The 20236-nt window shown below is 36.4% G+C and overlaps 1 protein-coding gene across 1 annotated transcript in view; it reads left to right on the forward strand.

Annotated features, from left to right (window-relative positions):
- Window positions 1-19976, forward strand: part of FAM184A (family with sequence similarity 184, member A) — a 31215-nt gene extending 11239 nt beyond the window's left edge. The window contains exons 5-13 of the mRNA XM_010185772.1: window positions 5636-5848; window positions 7034-7187; window positions 7576-7703; window positions 9471-9655; window positions 10146-10292; window positions 13254-13371; window positions 14047-14151; window positions 17694-17884; window positions 19615-19976. Of these exons, the coding sequence (XP_010184074.1) occupies window positions 5636-5848; window positions 7034-7187; window positions 7576-7703; window positions 9471-9655; window positions 10146-10292; window positions 13254-13371; window positions 14047-14151; window positions 17694-17884; window positions 19615-19696 (1323 nt within the window). The 3' untranslated portion in view covers window positions 19697-19976. The remainder of the gene's footprint in view (window positions 1-5635; window positions 5849-7033; window positions 7188-7575; window positions 7704-9470; window positions 9656-10145; window positions 10293-13253; window positions 13372-14046; window positions 14152-17693; window positions 17885-19614) is intronic.
- Window positions 19977-20236: the final 260 nt, after the last annotated feature.

A 20236-nucleotide genomic window follows, 5' to 3' on the forward strand; every position in this document is an offset into this window, starting at 1 on the left:
ATATACGCACACCAGACAGATGGGGAAGGAAGCACAGAAATAACAGATGTATTTGTTCACATTGGCACTGTTGAAATCGGAGCTGTTAGATGCCAGTCTGTTGTCTTGTCTGCTGGAATATGATGCCTCCTAGTGTTATGCCATTGCATAGAAAATTGTTGCTTGTAACTCTTACAGTTTTAATAAGATAATTTTGGGTATTCCACAATAATGTATTTTTGCATCATTCCTTTTTGTAGATTCAGGAGAACAAATAATGTACTCTTCTTTTTGTATTTTGGCAAAGTGCTATCTAAAAGTTCCCAACTATAGGCTTCCAAGCTGGTGTCAGAATACCTGCTACCTCCTGGAGGAAGCCACCTTCTCGAGTGACCTCTCCATGGCCAAAAGAGGGAATTGGCTATGCTGGAGCTGCAATTGCTCTCACTTATTTCTGATGACTCTACTGTGTGTGCCTATCTACACCATCCATATATATATATACAAACACACAAGCATTTCAATATATATATGAAAATGATGTAGATTATTTGTATGATCATTAATATTTAATATGGAACATTTACTTGGCAATATGTTTTTATTTTTTGCTTTTCATTAGCAGTCAACACTAGCATAAGTGGTACATAATGTCTTTTTTTGCTGGAGACTTTCAGGTAGACTCTGTTTGTACCCATCTTGTTCTGAATTTTAAGAAAAAAAAAAAGAGAAGTATTTTAATATAAATATGGCTTCATTACAGGCTAAACTCATTTTGTGCCCTTTAGCAGTGAAATTTGATTTTTCATGTTACGTGTTTCATATGTTTGTGATATTTCAGAGACATGGCTGACCCTTGAGTCCTTATGTAACATTTTTACTAATAGTGATGCAAATTGATCTATTTAATGATTTCTCTACAAAATTATTTGCCATAAAGGAGAAGAGAAAACAGTTGGATAATTCCAAAAGTGTTGCATCGCATAATATGCGAGTATATAGTAACATTACATTGTACACGATCTTGTATGTTCAAAACTTAACACAGGAAAACGCATCATTCTGTTCTGTGCTCAGTAGTTTATAAACCAAGTCAAAGCAACTTGTTCACATTTTTTTTCCTAATAGGTTTCAACTTATTTTTCCCTGACCAAATTATAATTAATGTTCTATGTTTTACTCTTCCTTCCTTATCCCTTTTTCTTTTACTTAGTTGATTTCTGAATGTTTCCCCTTATTCCTGTGATCTTTTCTTCATAGCGGCACTGTCTTGGTGAAGCTTTGCATAAATCTATCAGCAATGTAAGTGATTTGCACTTACAGCTTGAAAATAGGGCATGTTTGCACTAATAAATCTGCATATCCTGTAGTACTGCTTTAGAGCTTTAGCTTATGAAATAAATACATGGTAATATTTCAGAGGAGAACGTTTGCTGCTAGTTATGAAAAGCTTGTGTACTGCATCCATTCATCTGTGTAAGTGTATGTATCATTGGACATCAAACATTATGTACATGGCCATAATATAAGCAGCATTTTTATGTGATTGCTAAAGCAAGCAAGCTTGTGGGCAGTGTGAATGTGTATTGCGGAGCTTTCTACAAAGCATGAGATTGATGCTGTATTATAATTTGCAGTTTTGCCGTGCAAGTCATAATTGTAGCTAAAATATTTTTTCTTTCTTTTTTTTTAATTCTTATCAATGTTTTTAATGTGCTGAAAACCTTGGATAAAAGTATTGAAAGTTCAGAGAATAGTGCTTAGAGCTGTTTTCTTTTGAATCTTCAATACAGGAATATATAGAAGGGATGTGCCAAAGACAGGCAAAGGGAGGCACTAATGTTTTCCAAAATGTGCTCTTAACGATACCAGAATATGTACTAAATAATAAAAATAATGATTAAAATTATGTACTCTTCTAAAATAACTGGCAGATTTTTAATAGTTTATGTACTTTCAACAAAAAAGTCTTCTTATGACTGGAAGGGTAGACTAATCTGACTTGCTTCTTGGAATCATTTTAATCCTCATTGTCCTTTATCTTCTGTATGCAAATTGGCATCTCCAGAGATTGACTCATCTAGGCTGTGGTCTTGCAGTCACTTCAATCTGGTGGAAGTGTGAACTGCTTTTGAGAATGGCATTTCTTGTCTCTTGTAAGTTGGCTACCTGGCTGGATGTCAAACTTTTTGTGGTCATCTCGGTTAAAATATTTCCTGCATTTCCAAGAAAGAAATGAAAATTATTTTGCCCCTGGCCCATGCTAAAGATATTTATAAATGGTATACCAAGAATTACCAGAATTTAGAGCAGGAACTTAAGTGAGAGAGAGATTTAACTTCAAGCCATTTTTCATGTAATCGTAATAAACGTTTGGCTAAGATATCATGGCTGACTCCATTTCAATGTTAGCATGAAAGACTTTTTAGCATACGATGATTAAATTGCCTGAGATTCTGCAGGACCGAGCAGGACTTCCCCTAGAAATGTACCTTCTGGTGATCATAGTGAACAGGACAGGGCAATGGTGAGAAATCTGAGGGATGGAAACACAGTGAAAGGGACAAGTAAGAGTGGGCAGAACATCTGTCCAGTATCTGTGTTTCTGGCACAGGAACTCAGGAGAGGAAGAGGAGCATCTGAGTGAAAATTGTGGGATTCCTTCATAGGGGGTTTTGAAGCAGCAATTTGTGTAGTTCACAAAGGAGTGAACTGAATAATCTCCTGAGATTGACGTAACTGCGCATTACTATGGCACTAAAAATGGAGTTAGGAAGAAGAAAAAAGAGCAAAGGAGGGGAGAAGGAGGGAGAGAGATACTGGAGTGTGGGATGGGTTGAAGACAAGGAGTAGAGGAGCTGGAGCCAAGTCACAGCAGTGGTCTCAGGGAAACAAACAAAAAAAACCCCAACAAACCTGAGAGTTTATGGATGGTGATTAAATAGGAGCAGAGATAAACTAAAGAAGCATACAATTTACCTGAAAGCACAGAGGAAAAGTAACCTCCAGACAGGGTCTGGTTTTCACTAGGTGTAGTCTGGCAGAAAAGCAGGGAAAAAAAGGTAAAAAATATAGGAGAAAAGAAGGCCCCAGGTAGGTTTGAGGTTTTAGAAAGGTGGGGATAGAGAGAAAAAGTGAATGTACCTTCTGAGGAAAGTAGAAACCCATTATATGAGAGGGAAGTTTTTGCATAGATCAGTTACTAGTTGAAAGATAGGTATTAAATAGAGTGTTGCCACAGTGGAGGCAGATTATCAGTGGAGTTACAGTGATGTTCAACATATTTTCTTTTGCAGGCTGTTTGTGAATAAGTAAGGTGGAAAAGTTTGCAGCTTATAAAAAGTTATTCAGGTTGGGAAGAACAGGACTGTCTGAAGAATTACAGAATAGCTGTAAGAAGCCAAGGAAAATGGCAATAAAATGGCAGATGAAATTCGGTGTAGATAAATGCAAAGTGGTTCACAAGGGAAGAAACAAATTCTATCTTGTGTAAAATGATGAACTTTACCTTAACCTGTTACAACTAGAGAGTAGGTTTGGAGGCTATGTTTTCCATGAAAACATCATTTCAGTGCTCAGAAGGAGTCACAGAATCAAGTAAAACATTATGAAAGTAGGAGAGAAATGGAGAACATCGCATATAAAACCATATAAACCACTATATAAAACTAGTGTTTACTCTCATTTTACTTCATACTGTTTTGCTCTCCTAATCTTAAAAATAAATAGTAGAAAAGGGGCAAAAGTAGGAGAAATGTGATGATAAATATGAAATAGCTTTCATACAAGGAGTGACTCATTAAGCTAAAACAGTTTAGTATGGAAAAGGGTGTAAGGAGGGAAGTCATGTAGATCTACAGAAACATGAGTAAGTAGCACAGAGTAAATGAAAAGGAAACTTCTTTTTATTCCTTTCCATTGCAAGTATTAGAAGTCATTGTAGCAAACTGGCACATCTACATGGAACTTGCCACAGGTTATTGTGGGTACTAAAAGCTTTTATGGATTCAGATAGTGGCTGTATTTAATTAATATTTCTTCCATGGATTTGCACCAAAATACCTCTTCTAGTTTAAGAATGTTTGCTAGAAGCTGGCAGACTTTGGAGTCGAGACCCCTGCGTTTCTGCCTTGGCCTTGTTTCCCCTGGGTAGCCCAGGTTGGCCATTTCTGGGGGCAGTGTTCTGCCCATTAGACAAACCCTTGGTCTGACACTGTACAATTTGTGTGTGATATTTATATTTCATGTACTTAGTAAAAGGTTTTACATGTATAGTTCAGCTCACAGAATGTAGTATAGGCCTTCGCTACGCTCCTTCAGTTGTAGCTAATCTGTTTCAAAGGTATCTGAAGGAAGTTACAATGAGCCATGCTAATTTCATTCAAATTAATTTGCTTGCTTTGTTTTAGTGCTAATTTTCCTTTTAAGCATAGCTTTTTTTCTTTCAAATCTGCTTAAGCTATGTCCTTCTGAAAAAAAAAGCCACATGTTTGCCAGTGATGTTCATGCTGCAACTTGTCCTTGGTATGCTGCTATTAATTTTTTGTGAAGTGATGGGTTTTAATGTTCTGTAATTCAATAAATTGTTGCGCAATGTCATTATTAATTTATCATAATTGATTTTAAGATATGCTGAATCAAATGACACTATCAGACTTTCATTTATAATTCAATTTTATGTAATGCTCCGAGGCATTTAAAGTATCCTTACTGATTCAAATTCTTTGTCACATGGCAATTTTATTTTTCCCTATTTTGAGTCACTGTAGCAAAATTCTCCTTTGGTTAGATCTTGTTTCCAGAATTGGAGGGTGTCTTTCCCATGTTTGGCTCTGAAGGGAATACAGATTTAGTATTTTCAATCTGAAAAGATGCTATCTGATCTGAAGAACAAAGTATAACATTACAAAAAGAAATTGGGACTTCTTCAAGGAGTACGGTGTACTCTAATGTATTAAAATGCATGCTGGGTGAAAAGCATGGTTTGTAAAATCAGGTATTTCTAAGAAAATTAGTATTTGTAACTCAAATTGCTTAGATATTGAAAAGCAGGAGAAAAATCACTCTTGTAGTATTACTGAGCTAATAAAAACACGTGTGTGGGGGGAATCCATTGAGTATAACACTAATTCATGAAGTACTATGCTACCATTCCTTATTGAAAAAGAAAACTACCAGTAAGATAGTACCATATCATATCCAAAGAGACAAACATCAATCAGTCTAGATGTCGCAGGCTGCCCTCTCTTATCAACTGCAGAAGTTTCCTGGGAAGAATTGACGTGATGTTCCCCTGAAGAAATGTTTATCTTAACAATCGAGTGTTTGATTTCAGACCTTGATAGTGTCATTTTTATTGATCTTTACACAAAAACTAGAAGTAAATGTTGATAATTCAGACATGAGAAACTATGTTATCGGTAATGCCGTAGTATGAACTGACAGATGTGATAATCCTTACAAAACTATTTAAATGCAATTATATCTGAGATATACTCTTAACAACAAATTCAGGAGATGGATGACATTGCTTGTCTCTCTTTTAGTTAAGATTCTGGCTTTAAAATTTCAAGTGTTCTCTTCTCTTGAATGTTTATTTCAGAGTTGATGTTAGTATTAATGACTAATGGATATTTGCTGTTCTGTTGTGGGTCAGATCTCCTTACTGAAGCAGAACCTGGAGATGCAGCTTTCCCAGTCCCAGAGCTCTTTGCAGCAGCTACAAGCCCAGTTCAGTCAGGAGCGACAGAGGCTGACTCAGGAGATCCAAGAATTAGAAGAGGAGCATCAGCAAAGGCATAAATCGCTTCAGGAAGCCCATATCCTTGCCTTTCAAAACATGGAAGAAACAAAAGAGCAAGAACAAAAGGCATGTTCGTATGGATATTCTGAATTATGTAGGGAATGTTGCCATTTTAGCAATTTATGTACACAGTTGGAATTAGTAAAGAAAAGTATCTGCATAACTACTAAATTTCCTTTTCAGATTATGTCTTATACTAGCACTTTAATCCAGTTAAATCTGATTAATACAAATTGAAAATAATCTTATTACTGGCCTTGTTTTGTGTCTTGCTTTATAGTCTGCTGGTATATGCATATACAGAGAGATGCGTGTGTGTGTGTGTATGTGTGTATATATATATATATATAGGTACAGGTATGTGTGTGTGTGTGTATGTATATATATATATATATAGGTACACATTCCTTTATGGTAATTTGACATTGTTATCTATAACATTATATTCTGGTTTTGATTTGGAATAGGTTTCTCTGTAATTTTTCATTACAGTTACCTAATTTTGTGTGTATTTTCTGGAATTTCATGTCAACAGACTCCTTTTGTAATGTATTTTATATTTTCATTATGTTAAAAATTGTATAAACTGTGTTCTGGAACTTGCAAGATAGTTTTCATGTCCAGAACAACATCACACAAGATTTTTTTTTAATTAAAACTGAAATTTTGGCAGTGCATGGTAGTGAATAGGGTGTGTGTCTTAAGATTTTTTAAGTTCAGGTCTCGAGTGTAGCTTTGCAGTCAATTTCCCTGCTTCCCCACTTAATGTACTTTGGGTCACATCATAGTCTGGTCTTGGAGCACACAAGGTGGATGCCTTTTGTTTGAAATGAAACTAGGAGATGTGCATCAGCAACATTACACTTCACACCCTTCAATAGGGAGTAAAAATGGGTGTCAGTGGGGAATAAATATTCCCAAATGTGTAATGCGTGCACACGAGACCCATCTGTGGATCTGCATCTTATTACATTGCTTGCTATTGTAAATATATTCATAAATTGGGGTTTTTTTCTTTTTTTCCAACTGTGAGCAGAACAGGGATTTTGTGCACAGATAATCAGCCACTGAAAAGAAAAAATGTATTAGCAGAATAACTTAGTGAGAGAAGAAAATATGAGCAATATTAGTGCATTTTTAATAATTTCTAGAATATGCTAGTGCCTGCTTTTTGTTGCTAGTTTTTTGTTTAATATTTTATAAATTCCCTAAGTTGGTATAGAAAAAATTTTGTCAATTTGGGTTTCATAGGAATTAGAAGAACGTTTACAGCAGAAGCACTCAGAAGAACTTCATGCACTGAAAGAAACACATAAACAAGCCATGGAAGGGTTCAAATTGGAGATGGAGCAGGAACTTCAGACACTACGATTTGAGCTGGAGGATGAAGGAAAAGCTATGTTAGGTACACTGCTTTTGAATTTCCGAGTGGGTCCAAAAGCATTCTTTCTACTCATACAAATACCTGTGTGTACATGTGTATGTATTGTAACACTGTAGTGTATCGCAGAGTCATTCAGTGTTGACTTAGTGGGTGTTCTTAAAACCAGTATAAGCTTCAACAGGTAAGCCCAAACTGTTCACTTGTGAAATATCTTGCCCTTAAATTGTTTTGGAAGGAGTAAGCGACCAAATGTCATGATGGTAACAGGAACAGAATGACAGGACAGCTGCTCAGCTGCTGTAAACTGTGTGTGTTAGGTCAGCAGCAATACTTGAGGGAGCTGGACTGTTACTGTTAATTAATGTAAACATTTGCAAAATAACCTTTTCTTTTTGTTCACCATAACTAGCTTCCTTGCGCTCAGAGCTAAATCATCAACACGCAGCAGCAATTGACCAGCTGAGGCACAACCATCAACAAGAATTGGTAGCTGCCAAAATGGAGCTTGAAAGAAGCATAGAACTCGGCAGGCGACAGGTAGGCAGCACTGCTGGCAGCTGACTGTAAAATGGCATAATTGGGATTTGCTTTCTCTGAGCTGGAGGCCAGGACTGTTGCGAGCAAACAACAAATGTAATCCTTCATAGTCAGCCGGCCCCAGCAGATAATGCATCCCTGCCAGTTGTCTTAAACTTCCTTGCCTAGGTTTTTCTTCCTTCAACAAACTTAATTCGTAGCCTAGTAAAGGCTCCTGTATCAAGGTAGTTTCCTCTCAGAATTGTGTAGCTGTCTCCTGGAAATGAGAGGACCAGAAAATGACTGGCCTATGCAATAGGCTTTTCAGGATTGATTTACTGATAGTCCAGTATCGAGGAGGTGGAGTGGTTTTAGAAATATATTAACAGGAAACAGGTTTAGTTGTTCACTTTTACACAAAAACAGACACAGTAAAAAATGAACCCTTCTTTTTCTCTTCCTTGCGGGTTTAAAAGTGTGAGCACTAGAGGCAAAAATGTGGTGGTGTCAGCAGTGAACAAAAACATGCAGTACTTGGGAGGATGTAGTTTCAGTCATGTATTGCTTAAGCCTAGAGTGAGACAGCTAGAGGAAATGTCAGAAGACAAAAGTTTAAAGTACAAGAGCAAGAGTTTGATCCAGCCAAGTACCATGTCCTTTTGGCCTCAGTACAGCTATCTGCTAAGCACGAGCTTTAGTTGTACCCAGGTCAAAGCAATGAACTGTGTTTTCCTGTATTAGATAGCTCATCAGCTCACAGGATCAGAGCTGAACTAGATGCAGAAAGGTCTGAGCAGGATGATTGTATTTCCTACATTTTGAAATATTTAAATATGTGGATATAAATTTTCCACTGCTTTTTCTTGTAACTTTACTATATTCTTTCTATAAGGAGACAGAGATTTATTTTTAAAGATCCGTCCTTAAAGATGTCCTGTAAAATCTGTGCATTAGTGTATTTGTATTTCCTGGATGCATGAAGGCACAAAACACAGTTATACATAAAACTACTTTGAAAAATCTGGTGATTTTCCATCTCTGAAAACTATATGGTCAGTAATTACTGTGAAACTGTAAGAAGTAGAATAGATGGAAATGGAAAACTCAGAAAAAGGTTGATTTTCATTACAGACTTCTAAACTGAGGAGAATCCTTATCAAAACCTCTGGGTTGCATTCCAGATGAGTTTTCTAGACGTTACCTTTATAGGAATTTCTTATGCAAAAATAATTTATTATATTGATTTATTGGACAGAATATAAACATTATATAAACTATTTAGCACGTATTCTGCTGCGAGGTATTTATGACCCTTGTATATAGGTAGGATAGAAGACTTCTGAATCACAGTGTTCGTTGGTGCAGGGCATACATCTTGAGCTATTTCATCCCATTGTATGGGGCTGTAAAGGAAACTTCTCCATTAAATACATTGAAGAGGTAGAAAATGCTAAATGCCCAGCCCCCTGGTTCTTAGCACTATCTGTTTTTTGATGTGAGCAAAAGGAAAATGTGATGAGGTACACAAACTTTAACAGGCGGTGACAGGCTTTAAATATTCTTGCAAATGGAAATTGTTTGTTAAGTAACTTTGATTTCTTCTTTATTTGTACTTGTATGCAATTAAAAAACAGCTCATTTTTAATTATACTGTGTCAGCATCAAAAACTGAAAAAATTCTGTTCCAATAGACGAAATTCTGCTCAGGCACTGTCTTCCAAAAGCAAGTATTATGCTTCTGAGAGACAAGTCTCAAGTATTTTTTTGCTGCTGCTACTTATATCACAGGAGAAAGAATTTTTGTGCCGAATATCAGATCTACAAGATGAACTGAGGCACCGAGATCATCATATAGCTGAACTGGACAAAGAGATTCTGCATCTTCATGAAAACATAAGTGCATTGACCAAGGAATTAGAGTTTAAAGGGAAAGAAGTTCTTAGAATACGCAGTGAATCCAACCAACAGATCAGGTATGAATTTTTCCACTCTAAACTCAAATATGTATTATTTCATGTATTGTTTTACTTAAGAAATTTTACCATTTGCAGCTTTTAATTTATGGTCTTAATCAAGTGATGTTTTATATCATTTAGTCTACTTTAGAAAAAGCTATGCCCATTACTAGTAAAGTTAGTGAATGTTACCATACAGATAAGCTGTATTTCAGTGATACATTTTGGCATATTGTAGTAACAGTTCGCTCAAGTGTTGTTGTTTTGTTTTGTTTTTTTAATTCATTATGTTTGTTTATTTAAAAAAGCATTAAAGGAGATGCATTTTTCCATGAAATAAGCTAGAAGATTAAAGGACAGTAAGTAGTGGGTTTTAATGAATCAGTAATTCTCCCTGTGTTATCTGATATTGTGTAAAAGCCTTCAGAAGCATGGCAGAAAATCATGATGAACAAACGAGTCCAATTTTAGAATAACTCTTTTTTTTAACAAAAAATAAATTAAACAGGATGCATGAGCAAGATTTAAGCAAGAAACATGAGAAAGAGCTGGATGTCTTGACAGCAGATCACATCAGAGAGAAACAAAGCATGCTGGCAGATTTTAATAAGACCCAAGAGCTGCTCAAGGAAATTAATTCAGCTTTACAGATTTCGTAAGTTTTGTTGCATTACCAAAGTTTGTATGTAGCTGCGTTTGAGTGAATAGTTTCTTCTGCTGTCCACAAGTTGCTGAAGATATTGCAGAGATCCAGATGTGCAAAAACCTCAATTAAGTATGGGGCCTGATCTTGCATTCTTTAGGCAACACAATTCTGTAAGACTTGAGGGAATTTAGTGAGATAAATTGTTAAGGATTTGAAACTGAAAAAATTCAAGTAGGAAAGATACTAAATCAGTGAAGCTCTTCGAAAATTGGAGAAAACATTTCAGATGTTTTCCTCAAATATTAATACATCTTTTTTGAGAGCGCAAGAGTTTCTTCAACAAGTTATAAACAGTACTATACTTGCTATTAAGAAGCATGATCATAGCACGAGTGATGCAGTTTCGGGTTTGCCAACATGAGGACAATTGGTGTCTGAAATGGATTAAATGAGCATAACAGTGACAGGATTTTTAGAGTGCCTCTGAGTCAAAACGCCACCTGGGGTCAGACCACCTCTGGGCAGAAGTAATGTGTTGTCTAGCTGGTGTTTTCCTTCCTTCAGCATCCTTCATTCTTTATCTCTGTCTGCAATGTGGGGAACCAGCTAAATTCAGAACATTTTAGGACACTGAAAATCAAGAGGGTTACATCTGGTCAGAGTTTCTGGCTGAGGTTTCATAGCGCATTGAAGGTTTCCTGACACAGTTGTCACTAGGGGATTTGTGTTTGCAGCCCAAAAGATTTATGGCCGAGAATATAATTGCTTCTAAGTATATGATAGAAAACTTTTTAAAGAAAATAACAATTAAAAATGGACAATAAAGCCCAAATGCATCTAATTCTTTCTTGATAATAAGCACTCAGAAATTGTTTTCAATTATATAAATTGAAGTATAAAATTCTAGTTCTTAATCCCTTGTAATCATCCACATGCACACTCTTGCGCCCTCGTAAATGTGGTAACTTGCCATTCAGTAAGTTAGGTGTAAACTACCTCCTCTTTACTGCATTTATCTTGTATGAGAAACATGCCTATGAGCAGAATTGGGCTTTGGAATTGTTTACCCTGACTTTTACCCCCATGGAGTTGTTTGTTTCTCAGTGTCCTGAAACTTTCTGAATTTAGTTGGTTCCCCACTCCTGAGTCTAGAGGTGCGAGAGAGCAGCCATTGGCCTAAAGACCGCAAACGTTATCCAGAGTGCCCTGACCTGGCTTTCTGTGTGTTACCTCTCTCACTTACATAGAAGCAAGGAGCTGTCAAAAGAGAAAACTATGTATAAAACAAAACCAGAACGAAATGTCAGAAGAGTTTTATGTAGCTATTTCTTAAGTAACTGTTTCCAGGTTCTGCCTTACCCAAAGCATAGTCTTCCGAACATTTATGAAATGGAGAATCTATCTTACAGTAATTGAGAGTGGGTATCGCTACTTAGGCTCTACAACTAGTCTTTAAATCATGTATTATCTTTTTTTAAAACAGGACCAAAAAAAGCCAGTTCTCTAAAATATCTGAAAATAAGATGGCAGCTGTGTGTAACTATGTACTATACTCCGGGGATCTGTATACAATAGCTTAACCCAGCATAAAATGTATGCGCACAAATTAAGCCAGCTGAGCATATTTCTGTTCTGCTGAGTCAAATGCCTTTTCTGCAAATAAAAACAGTGATATTGTTCACATTCATAATGTTTTATGTAAATACATTGTATAATCTCCTCAGATTACGTACATGTTGTTGGAAGGTTATAAATATCACTTGTTATGCACTGTTTTTTCAGATGCAACTCAAAGTGAAAATCACAGAGCTGCTTCTGAAGAAGCGTTGTGGTCTTAAGTTTGAGCCGACTTAGACACCTTAAATTCATAGATTTTTCTCAGGGTTTGTTTGGGATTTTTTTTTTATTTTTTTTTCATTAGGTTTGTTAAATTTCCTGAATCTGTTCTGAAACTTGTCTCACGTATACAGCCCTCACATGGATTAGTGAACCAAGTATTTTAGTAGCTTCCTTTGGAACAATGTTTAACATCGTGAGCATTATATTTATGTTTCAGAGAAACAGAGTCATTTGAAACCAAACTTCTTCTTTGAGAAGAAACAAGGAGATTTATGTCGTTATTTGTACAATTCCTCTCTTAGTTGGCTTGTTTCACTTCTCTCCTTTAATGCTTTCCCGCCAGGTATTTCAAATTTCCTCCTATTTTTTCAGATGTTTCTCAACTGTTACATTTCTCTTAATTCAGATATCCTAATATCCAAGTGTTACTGCTTTTCTTTTGCAGCTCATTCCTTTATTTCATCTCTAATGGTACTAAGTTGCTTTTGTGGAGAGGAATTAGCTACCTATTGGTCTTCACTGTTCATGGATGTCTTTGTCCACATGAACTGAGAAGGATGGTGCCAGCCTTATCTGTCTGTCCAGTTTCTCCAGTATCACAAGCATGATAACTTATTCACAAGCTCCTTACTCAGAGTAGTTATCTATAAAAAGACAAATTATAGCTGTTTTCCCCGTCAAGAAAGTGAATTGCCAGGTTTTAAAACTTATGTTAATATTAAATATAAATGCAATGTAGTCCCTATATTTTACATAAGAATCAATCTTAGCTATGTCTTTTGTCATTCTGTCCATATTACATTTTTGAATGCCTTATTTTCAGTCTGGCTTCCAAGAGGCCTTTTTTCAGACACCCAGTACTGCATGCACAAGAACGATGTTAAGTTTTTAGAATTCTGCCCCAATTATTAGCTGTTGGAGCAAAGGTTATGGTAACTGTTGATTTTTATTTTTTTTAACTAACTAAAGCTGAATGATAACACAGAAATTAATTTACTTAAAGGTGATAAGAAAGTCATCTTCTGTTTTTACTCCCTGAACTTCCTTTTGTACTAATCCAAGATGTGACTTTATTGACTCATCATTTAACACTGGAACAGGCTAAAGGGGGTATTCTTCTTTCTTATAAAGTTTAGAAGAAATGGAAGAAAAATATAAAACCAGAGAATCAAGACCAGAAGACTTGCAGCTTATCTCAGAACTGAAAGACCTAATTGCAGAGCGGGACCAACTCATAAAGAAATTGATTGTAAGACTTTTATGCTCTCTTAGTTTAATATCTTGACAGATACAAAGGTTAATCTAATTCAAAGTGTTTGAAATGTATTTAAAGTACCAATCTTTCTAGCATGTTATTCATAAACACATTCTTCCTGTGGTTCCAATGACTCATAATAGTAAAACTAATTAGATACAGAGTCTTTTGCACAATCAAGTATAATACATTATTACAACAAATATTTCACTGTGACCTCGATCAGGCATCTCCTGTCTCCAGTCCTGGACTAAGCCAGCTGTTCTGTGAGGTTTCTAAGATCAATTTCCTGATCCACTGAGCTTCCCAAATTCAGAGCACAAGTCTCTGACTTAGGTTAGTCTGATTAGATCCTTATTCGGAAGCAAGAAGGAATGAGGGAATTCAAACTAATTAGAGATCAGAAGTTAACTCTACTGAGTCTTTCCTAGTGCATAATTCATTAGGCTATGCTCATTCTCAGGAGCACAGAACTGCATAAATAGAAATTATTTAGTATTTGCATATAGTAGTATATAAAACGTATTAAATATGAAGTGCAACTTTTGGAATTAGCAGCTTCTTTAAAAACATAAACATAAATTTACTTGAGGTCATTTTACTGGCAGATTTGGCCACTAACTGATCGAAAATGCATAAAAAGAAGTTTCTATTTGTTCTTCTTTTTAGGAGGACAAAAAGTTCTATCAGCTGGAGCTAGTTAACAGGGAGACTAACTACAGCAAAATGTTTAATGCAAGCCCTAATGTTGGTGTTATTAATCCATTGGTGAAGGTATGTTCCATGGACTTCATTGCTAAAGCGAAGAAAAAGAAATCTAAACTTAGGATATAGTAAAAAGAAATGTGTGTGTGTGTGTGTGTGTGCCTGCATGTATACATAAACCACCCTTAAAAGACATGGTCAAAACAAAGAACATAGTTTTCTATTTGTCTCTACTTATTTTTGTGTAGGTTTGTTTCTTTTGTGTTGTTGAGAGATCCACGATGTTGTTGCCTTAGGTTGCTAGACATGTGTGACACAAAACACAGTTCCTTCTCACAAAACTGCAACATCAGAATAGAAAAGTGACAGAAAGGCAACAGAAGGCAGGACTGTAGCGTACAACAGAGGACACTGACAGCCATAACCAGTTGTAGATTCATAATTTTTATTGGTTGTTTTGGTAAGGGCAAGGGCAATTTCATTTTTCAGGTGATGCTCAGGATGGAAGAGCATTAGAAAGACAGAGGGAGAGGGGACACTAAAGGAAGGGAATAAAGTGAAAACCAGCAGGAAAAGGGAATGAGAAGGGCATGGAATGAGTCTGAATGAAGAGAGACAGAGTAATACCAGAGAACTGGGGTGACAAACCAGGTATGGACTGTGAGGGCAGCAGGAGACAGAAGTCAGTCTCTGGCCTTCTCAGTTATTGTCACCTCCTATGTGAGCAAAACTGCTTCAGTAGCAGCCTTTTCCAGTTGTCTCCATTTGCTGAATAGCAAAGTGAAGGCTGCTGTACAAGCAGGCACAGTGGCCTCCCTGCCACTTTGCAAGCCAGCCGCATTCCTTCATGAGGAACAGCAGTAGACTGTGGAAGGGTACCTTAATCCTATTTCTGTTCACCACTTCAGCAGTAAGAATGAGTCCTCTGACTTTTTCTCCCTCCCTGTGATAACCCATAGGTTATTTCACCTGCATGGAAAGAGAAGAGCTTTGTTCTGAAGCCAAGGGTAACCCCAGGGGCACAACATGAGCAGCTCCAATGCCCAAGAGCTTCAGTGACCAAGGCTTGGGGCCTGTTATTTAAAAGGAGGTCTGGCTCCATTATTTGAGATCAGGCTGTGTTGTTTAGCTAAGCCTTACTATAGTTTCACATCAGATCAGCGTATTTGCCTCTTCTGCACAAACTCTGCTGCAGATTGTCAATATTCTGCATTTTTCAGGAGCCCACCAGCTCTCACAAACTTATCTGCAGCTGCCTAACTTTTATGCATAAAAGAACTTTGGGCCCAGCAGAGCCAACACCAGTAGTGCCAGATACAATTGGAATGCTGTGTTTCTGTGTAATAAAGGTTGTTTGAAAATTCTGGAAGTTTGTCTGAATCATTCGTTTATAAAGATGTGAAATGTAACCATCAAGTGTATAAGCCTGTGTTTTGTGTGAAATCTGAAGTGTTTGGGGAAAGTACTTCAACATCAGATTTCTGTAGTGATAATTCATATATTTTTATAATATGCTTCTATCACTTAAAACTGTTTAGACTTTAAAACCGTCTTGTATGGCAGAACATTTTGATCTCTCATTTCATGAGTTGTGGACTGTTACTTTATTTTGTCGAAGCACGTAGTGTGTTATTGGAGAATGAATTACAGAGAAACTAAAAATCTCATTCTCTTTTTTGTAATAAACAGACAATTTATGAGTTACTACAGGCTTTGCATATTAATGCAAAATTACAGCCATTGCAGTAGGTATTACAGTTTCTCTACGTTATGCAATGGATCTGTTTGGTATTACATTGTTATAGCTGACGTTTCTCAATACTTTGCATGAATTTCATGGAAACAATACACACAATTTTGTCGCTCCAGATTTAGCTGCTTCAGAAGCCTAGATTCTTCTACAGAGAATAAGATACAAGCTGTGGTATTTTTCTAAGCACCTATGTGGATAATACACATTTTCCAGAAATGAGCCACCTATGAAGGACAGAGATTTAACTACACTCTGTTTAACGCACATTTGTAATTACAGTATCTATTACCTTGCAGATGTATTTTACGTACAGTTGGTTACTTTTACCTGTTTTTTCTACCATAATGTTGTTTCTTGCTTCTTCAGCTACTTCAGAAGAATTAAAGTGTATGGGACAATCTTAGATTAATCCTTTGCAGCTAATGCTCTTTCACTGTGATGTTTAAAAAATATTTCTTTCTATTATAGCTTTTGGTTGCATTGTTGGGGGGGTTTTAATTGTAATTTGACAAACACATCCACCAGTGTGGGTACAATTAGTAGCATTTGCATCTGCCAGCCCTGGAGAGGTCGGGCACTGCAATACAAGCTAGCAGAAAGCGAAACAGAGGAAAGTACAACAAACAATAGGGCTCTGTCTGTGTTTGAACTCCTGCCCACCCTTGAATAGAGCAGCTCTTCTCTTTCAAGTGGAATTCTGCTGGGAAATACTATAGAGAAACAACATGAGATTCCACTTTATTTAGTTCAAACTTACGTAGTTCATAAGCCCTCAAGGGGTTTTTCTCCTAGCCGCTTTGTTAGGGTTGCATATATGTAATTGAATGAAAGTATTTATGTTTTCAAATAATACATAATTCATGAGAATAAACTAATCCATTCATTCAAAAATCCTATTTTTAGAAGTAAGGCTTTTTTAATATTAATATTTTACTATGGACATGGAATATTTGATACAAGTCAGAAAATACACATAGCATCATGTCACACAGTTATTTTTAAAAAGGCATAGAATTATTTGGACCATTCTTCTACATTAAAATAGCTATAAAAGTAGAGAGGATAAATACTGATTCCTTTGTATGATGTGATATAGTGATATAAGAATAAAATTCTTCAGGATTTTGAGTCCCTTGAGTTACTCAGGAGACACATAGAGAGTATTAAGAAAAAATAATGTTCACTTCTGCCACCTGGTGCCTAGAAGTGGAAGCTGTATCAGCCTTGGAAGCCTGGCCTTTTCCCCGTGCAAGGAACTGAACTCTGCAGTAACCTTTTTCTCTTTAGCAGTTTTCCTCTAATGCTTGCTAACCATGAGGGCGTAAGTGCTTTAAAGAAATGTAGCTGCTTTTCTGGGTTCCATGTTCCAGTTACCAAAATGTGCCTCAGTGAAGGGGTGAAACCTGTTGGAGAGATTCACTTTTTTTGTCATTGAAATTTGCTGTAATTGCATTTGACAGCAGAGCTGTGTCACTGATATGAGAAAAGATTTAAGTAAACATGAAACGTTTAACAGACTAAATGACAATTTTGTGGGAAACATCTATCTTCAATGCCTTAAACAGAGCAAAATGTTACATTGGAAGATCTCATGTAACGTATTTATTGACTTACACTAAGAATTAATAACTTAATCATCTTGATCAGAAATTTGTTTTTTCTGTGAAAATCTGTGGTGTTCAGTTCTGGTCAAAGCAAATAGTAAAACTACAGTGGGGGAAAAAAGCCCATTCTGTCCCAATTGCTCTCCTTCAAAAAAAACCCCCAAACCAGCCAGCAATACAACTTTTAAATCTGTAAATTTCCTCATCTGTCCTGGTGCAAGAAGCCTTCCTTACATTTGTTATTTTTAATGCAGCAAAAGAAGAAGAACGATAAATCAACAAACAGGTTTGTGAGTGTCCCCAATCTAAGTGCTCTGGAGTCTAGCGGAGTGGTGGGCAATGGACATCCCAACCGCCTGGAGCCCATTCCCAACTCACCCATCCACGATATTGAGTTCAACAGCAGCAAGCCAGTGCCACCCAAAGAGCCCAAGACGTTTTTGAGGTGAGCACTGCCTCACCAATCCTTTTTTCTTTTTTTTTTCCTTTTTTTTTTTTTGCTTAACTCAGGAAAATTTTGCATTCTTATTGAGCTGAATCCCACTTGCTTTATGAACCTCTCAGAGGTACCAGTACGCTGACGACATTTTTAATTTTTACACTATATTTGTAACCTCTTTATAGTATTCCTTTTTATTGTAGGCCTCGTTGAAATGTGGAGTATTCTCTCACTTTTTCATAAGTCTTGAGCTTTGAAAACCTCTTTAGATACTTTACAGTATCCAATTGTTTACATAAATGAACAATTGTTTTAAATGTTTGTGTTATTTTACTGATTGTCATTTAGGAACTGATACTAGCACAGAATTTGTTTTATTTGGAATTACATGATGATGGTTTTTATGTAGGAAAACTCTTTTCTGTGCTACACGAACGTTTTGTGTTTCCCCTTTCCTCACCTCTATCAAATTGTTTCCTAGGAGTCACTTACTACAGCAACAGGAAATATGCGTGCTTGGATGCTTAATGCTGAGCTTCCAGTAATCAAACCCAGCATTAAGTCTCAAGTAATTCTTTCACAAAATCATGTAGTTAATTGATTAACTTAAAAATAGCATTTCAGAGGCAGGATTTTAAACTTTTGGCTTTGTGTGTCTACATATTAAAGGCACCGAAGTACTGTACTCTCTACTTAGTAGGTGCTAATCTCTTACCTCCAAGTTGGCAACTAAAAGCCATGTGTGATTACTGGTTCCACAGTTGTTTACTCCTTCTTTTGGTTTAATGTGAAAGACCGCATACCCAGCAACTACTAATTATAAAAGGAAACAAATAATAGAATCTAAAACAGATAAGGGAAAACAGCCTGTTTAAAGAAAGCAGTCTTTTTTAAACAAAAATATAGTTGCTTATTTTTTCCTGTGCATGTGATGTGCATGACCATGCTCAGACATCTATAATACGCATGTGCATGAACTCACGGACTGTGATGCTGGAGTCTCCATCCCAAATTGTTTTGTGCTCTGTATTACCCAGTATTATAGTAGAGGTTATTTTATTGATGGTTTTCACTGATAAAGGAACTTAATTATGTTATTAAATTTAAATCAGTCTCTCTTGCTCATTTTGTGAGAACTTTTAAGTATTCAAGGGGGAACCAAATCCTGTTTGCAGCAGTTTCTTTTTTCCAAGAATATTAGGGTAATTTAAATGTGTGCATGAACAACAATGCAAGCGATATTTGTGATCGGTGTTAAGTAATAAAATAGTGTGTAATTTTGTTCAGTTGCCAACCAGTCTTTGTGAGCACATGTCTGCAAATATGATGCTCGCATCATATTTTTGTAAATTAACTTTACCACAGGAAAAGGATGCTAAAAGAGGACCTTCTACAGTCACGCTTTTCCAAGAAAACTCTTTTTATTCTTCCTGAAAACCTACAGTGGTTTATGAGATTTTAAATTACGTTTTCCAAAATACTATTTGCCCACACTGTAATGTGGCTTCTGAACTGACTTGTCCGTGCTGCTGATGCTCTCCAATGGAGTGGATGATCACAGATTTTATAGGGAGATGTTAAATCATGTCCTGAGGCACACTGATAATTAATCCATGGAAGAACCGGCTGTGTTCTTTACTGAATATTCTCTGTGATTTGTTTTTCTCCTAACATTTGTACTTTTTGTGTAGTTGTGGGATAACTGTGGTGTTGTGTTTTTCTTTCGGTGAATTTAGCCCTCCTCAGAGTGACGCTTCGCCGGTGGCTTCACCAGACCCACAGCGCCAGGAGTGGCTCGCCCGGTACTTCACGTTCTGAGGGACGGTTCGTTGTTGTGGCACAGCGTGATGTGGACTGTTCATAAGAGCATGACCTTAATTAAACCCTCCTGTGAACGAGCTTTCCTGTAATTTGTCAAACACTGTGAATGAGAAAGTCTTTGTCTTTCTGATTTGAAACTGCACTGTATTTCATGTTATATTTCTTGGAATCACTTGACATGGTACTATATAATGTGTGTAATTATAACTATTATTTTTATTTAAAATGGAAGAATCTTTAAACTTTGTAATTACTACATAATAAATTTTGGTAGAACAAACATAATGCTTTCCCCCTTTTTCCTATAAGTGTGTTTTCTTTGATTTCAGGTAAGGCTTTTCCCCAAAAAAATAACATAATTGCATGGTTACTATAAATACAATTTAAATTGCAACAGGAAGAAGTACATATATATCTCACTCTCACTCCAATTTGGGCAGGATATGTTTAGTGCATCCTAATTCTATTCTGATACTTTGCAGTATTTTAAAAACCTGTCTCTTTCTAACGTTTAAAAGCAAGAACGTGAAATTAATC

This window comes from Mesitornis unicolor, unplaced genomic scaffold (assembly GCF_000695765.1).
Source record: "Mesitornis unicolor isolate BGI_N332 unplaced genomic scaffold, ASM69576v1 scaffold51405, whole genome shotgun sequence".
In the NCBI taxonomy this organism is placed as follows: domain Eukaryota; kingdom Metazoa; phylum Chordata; class Aves; order Mesitornithiformes; family Mesitornithidae; genus Mesitornis; species Mesitornis unicolor.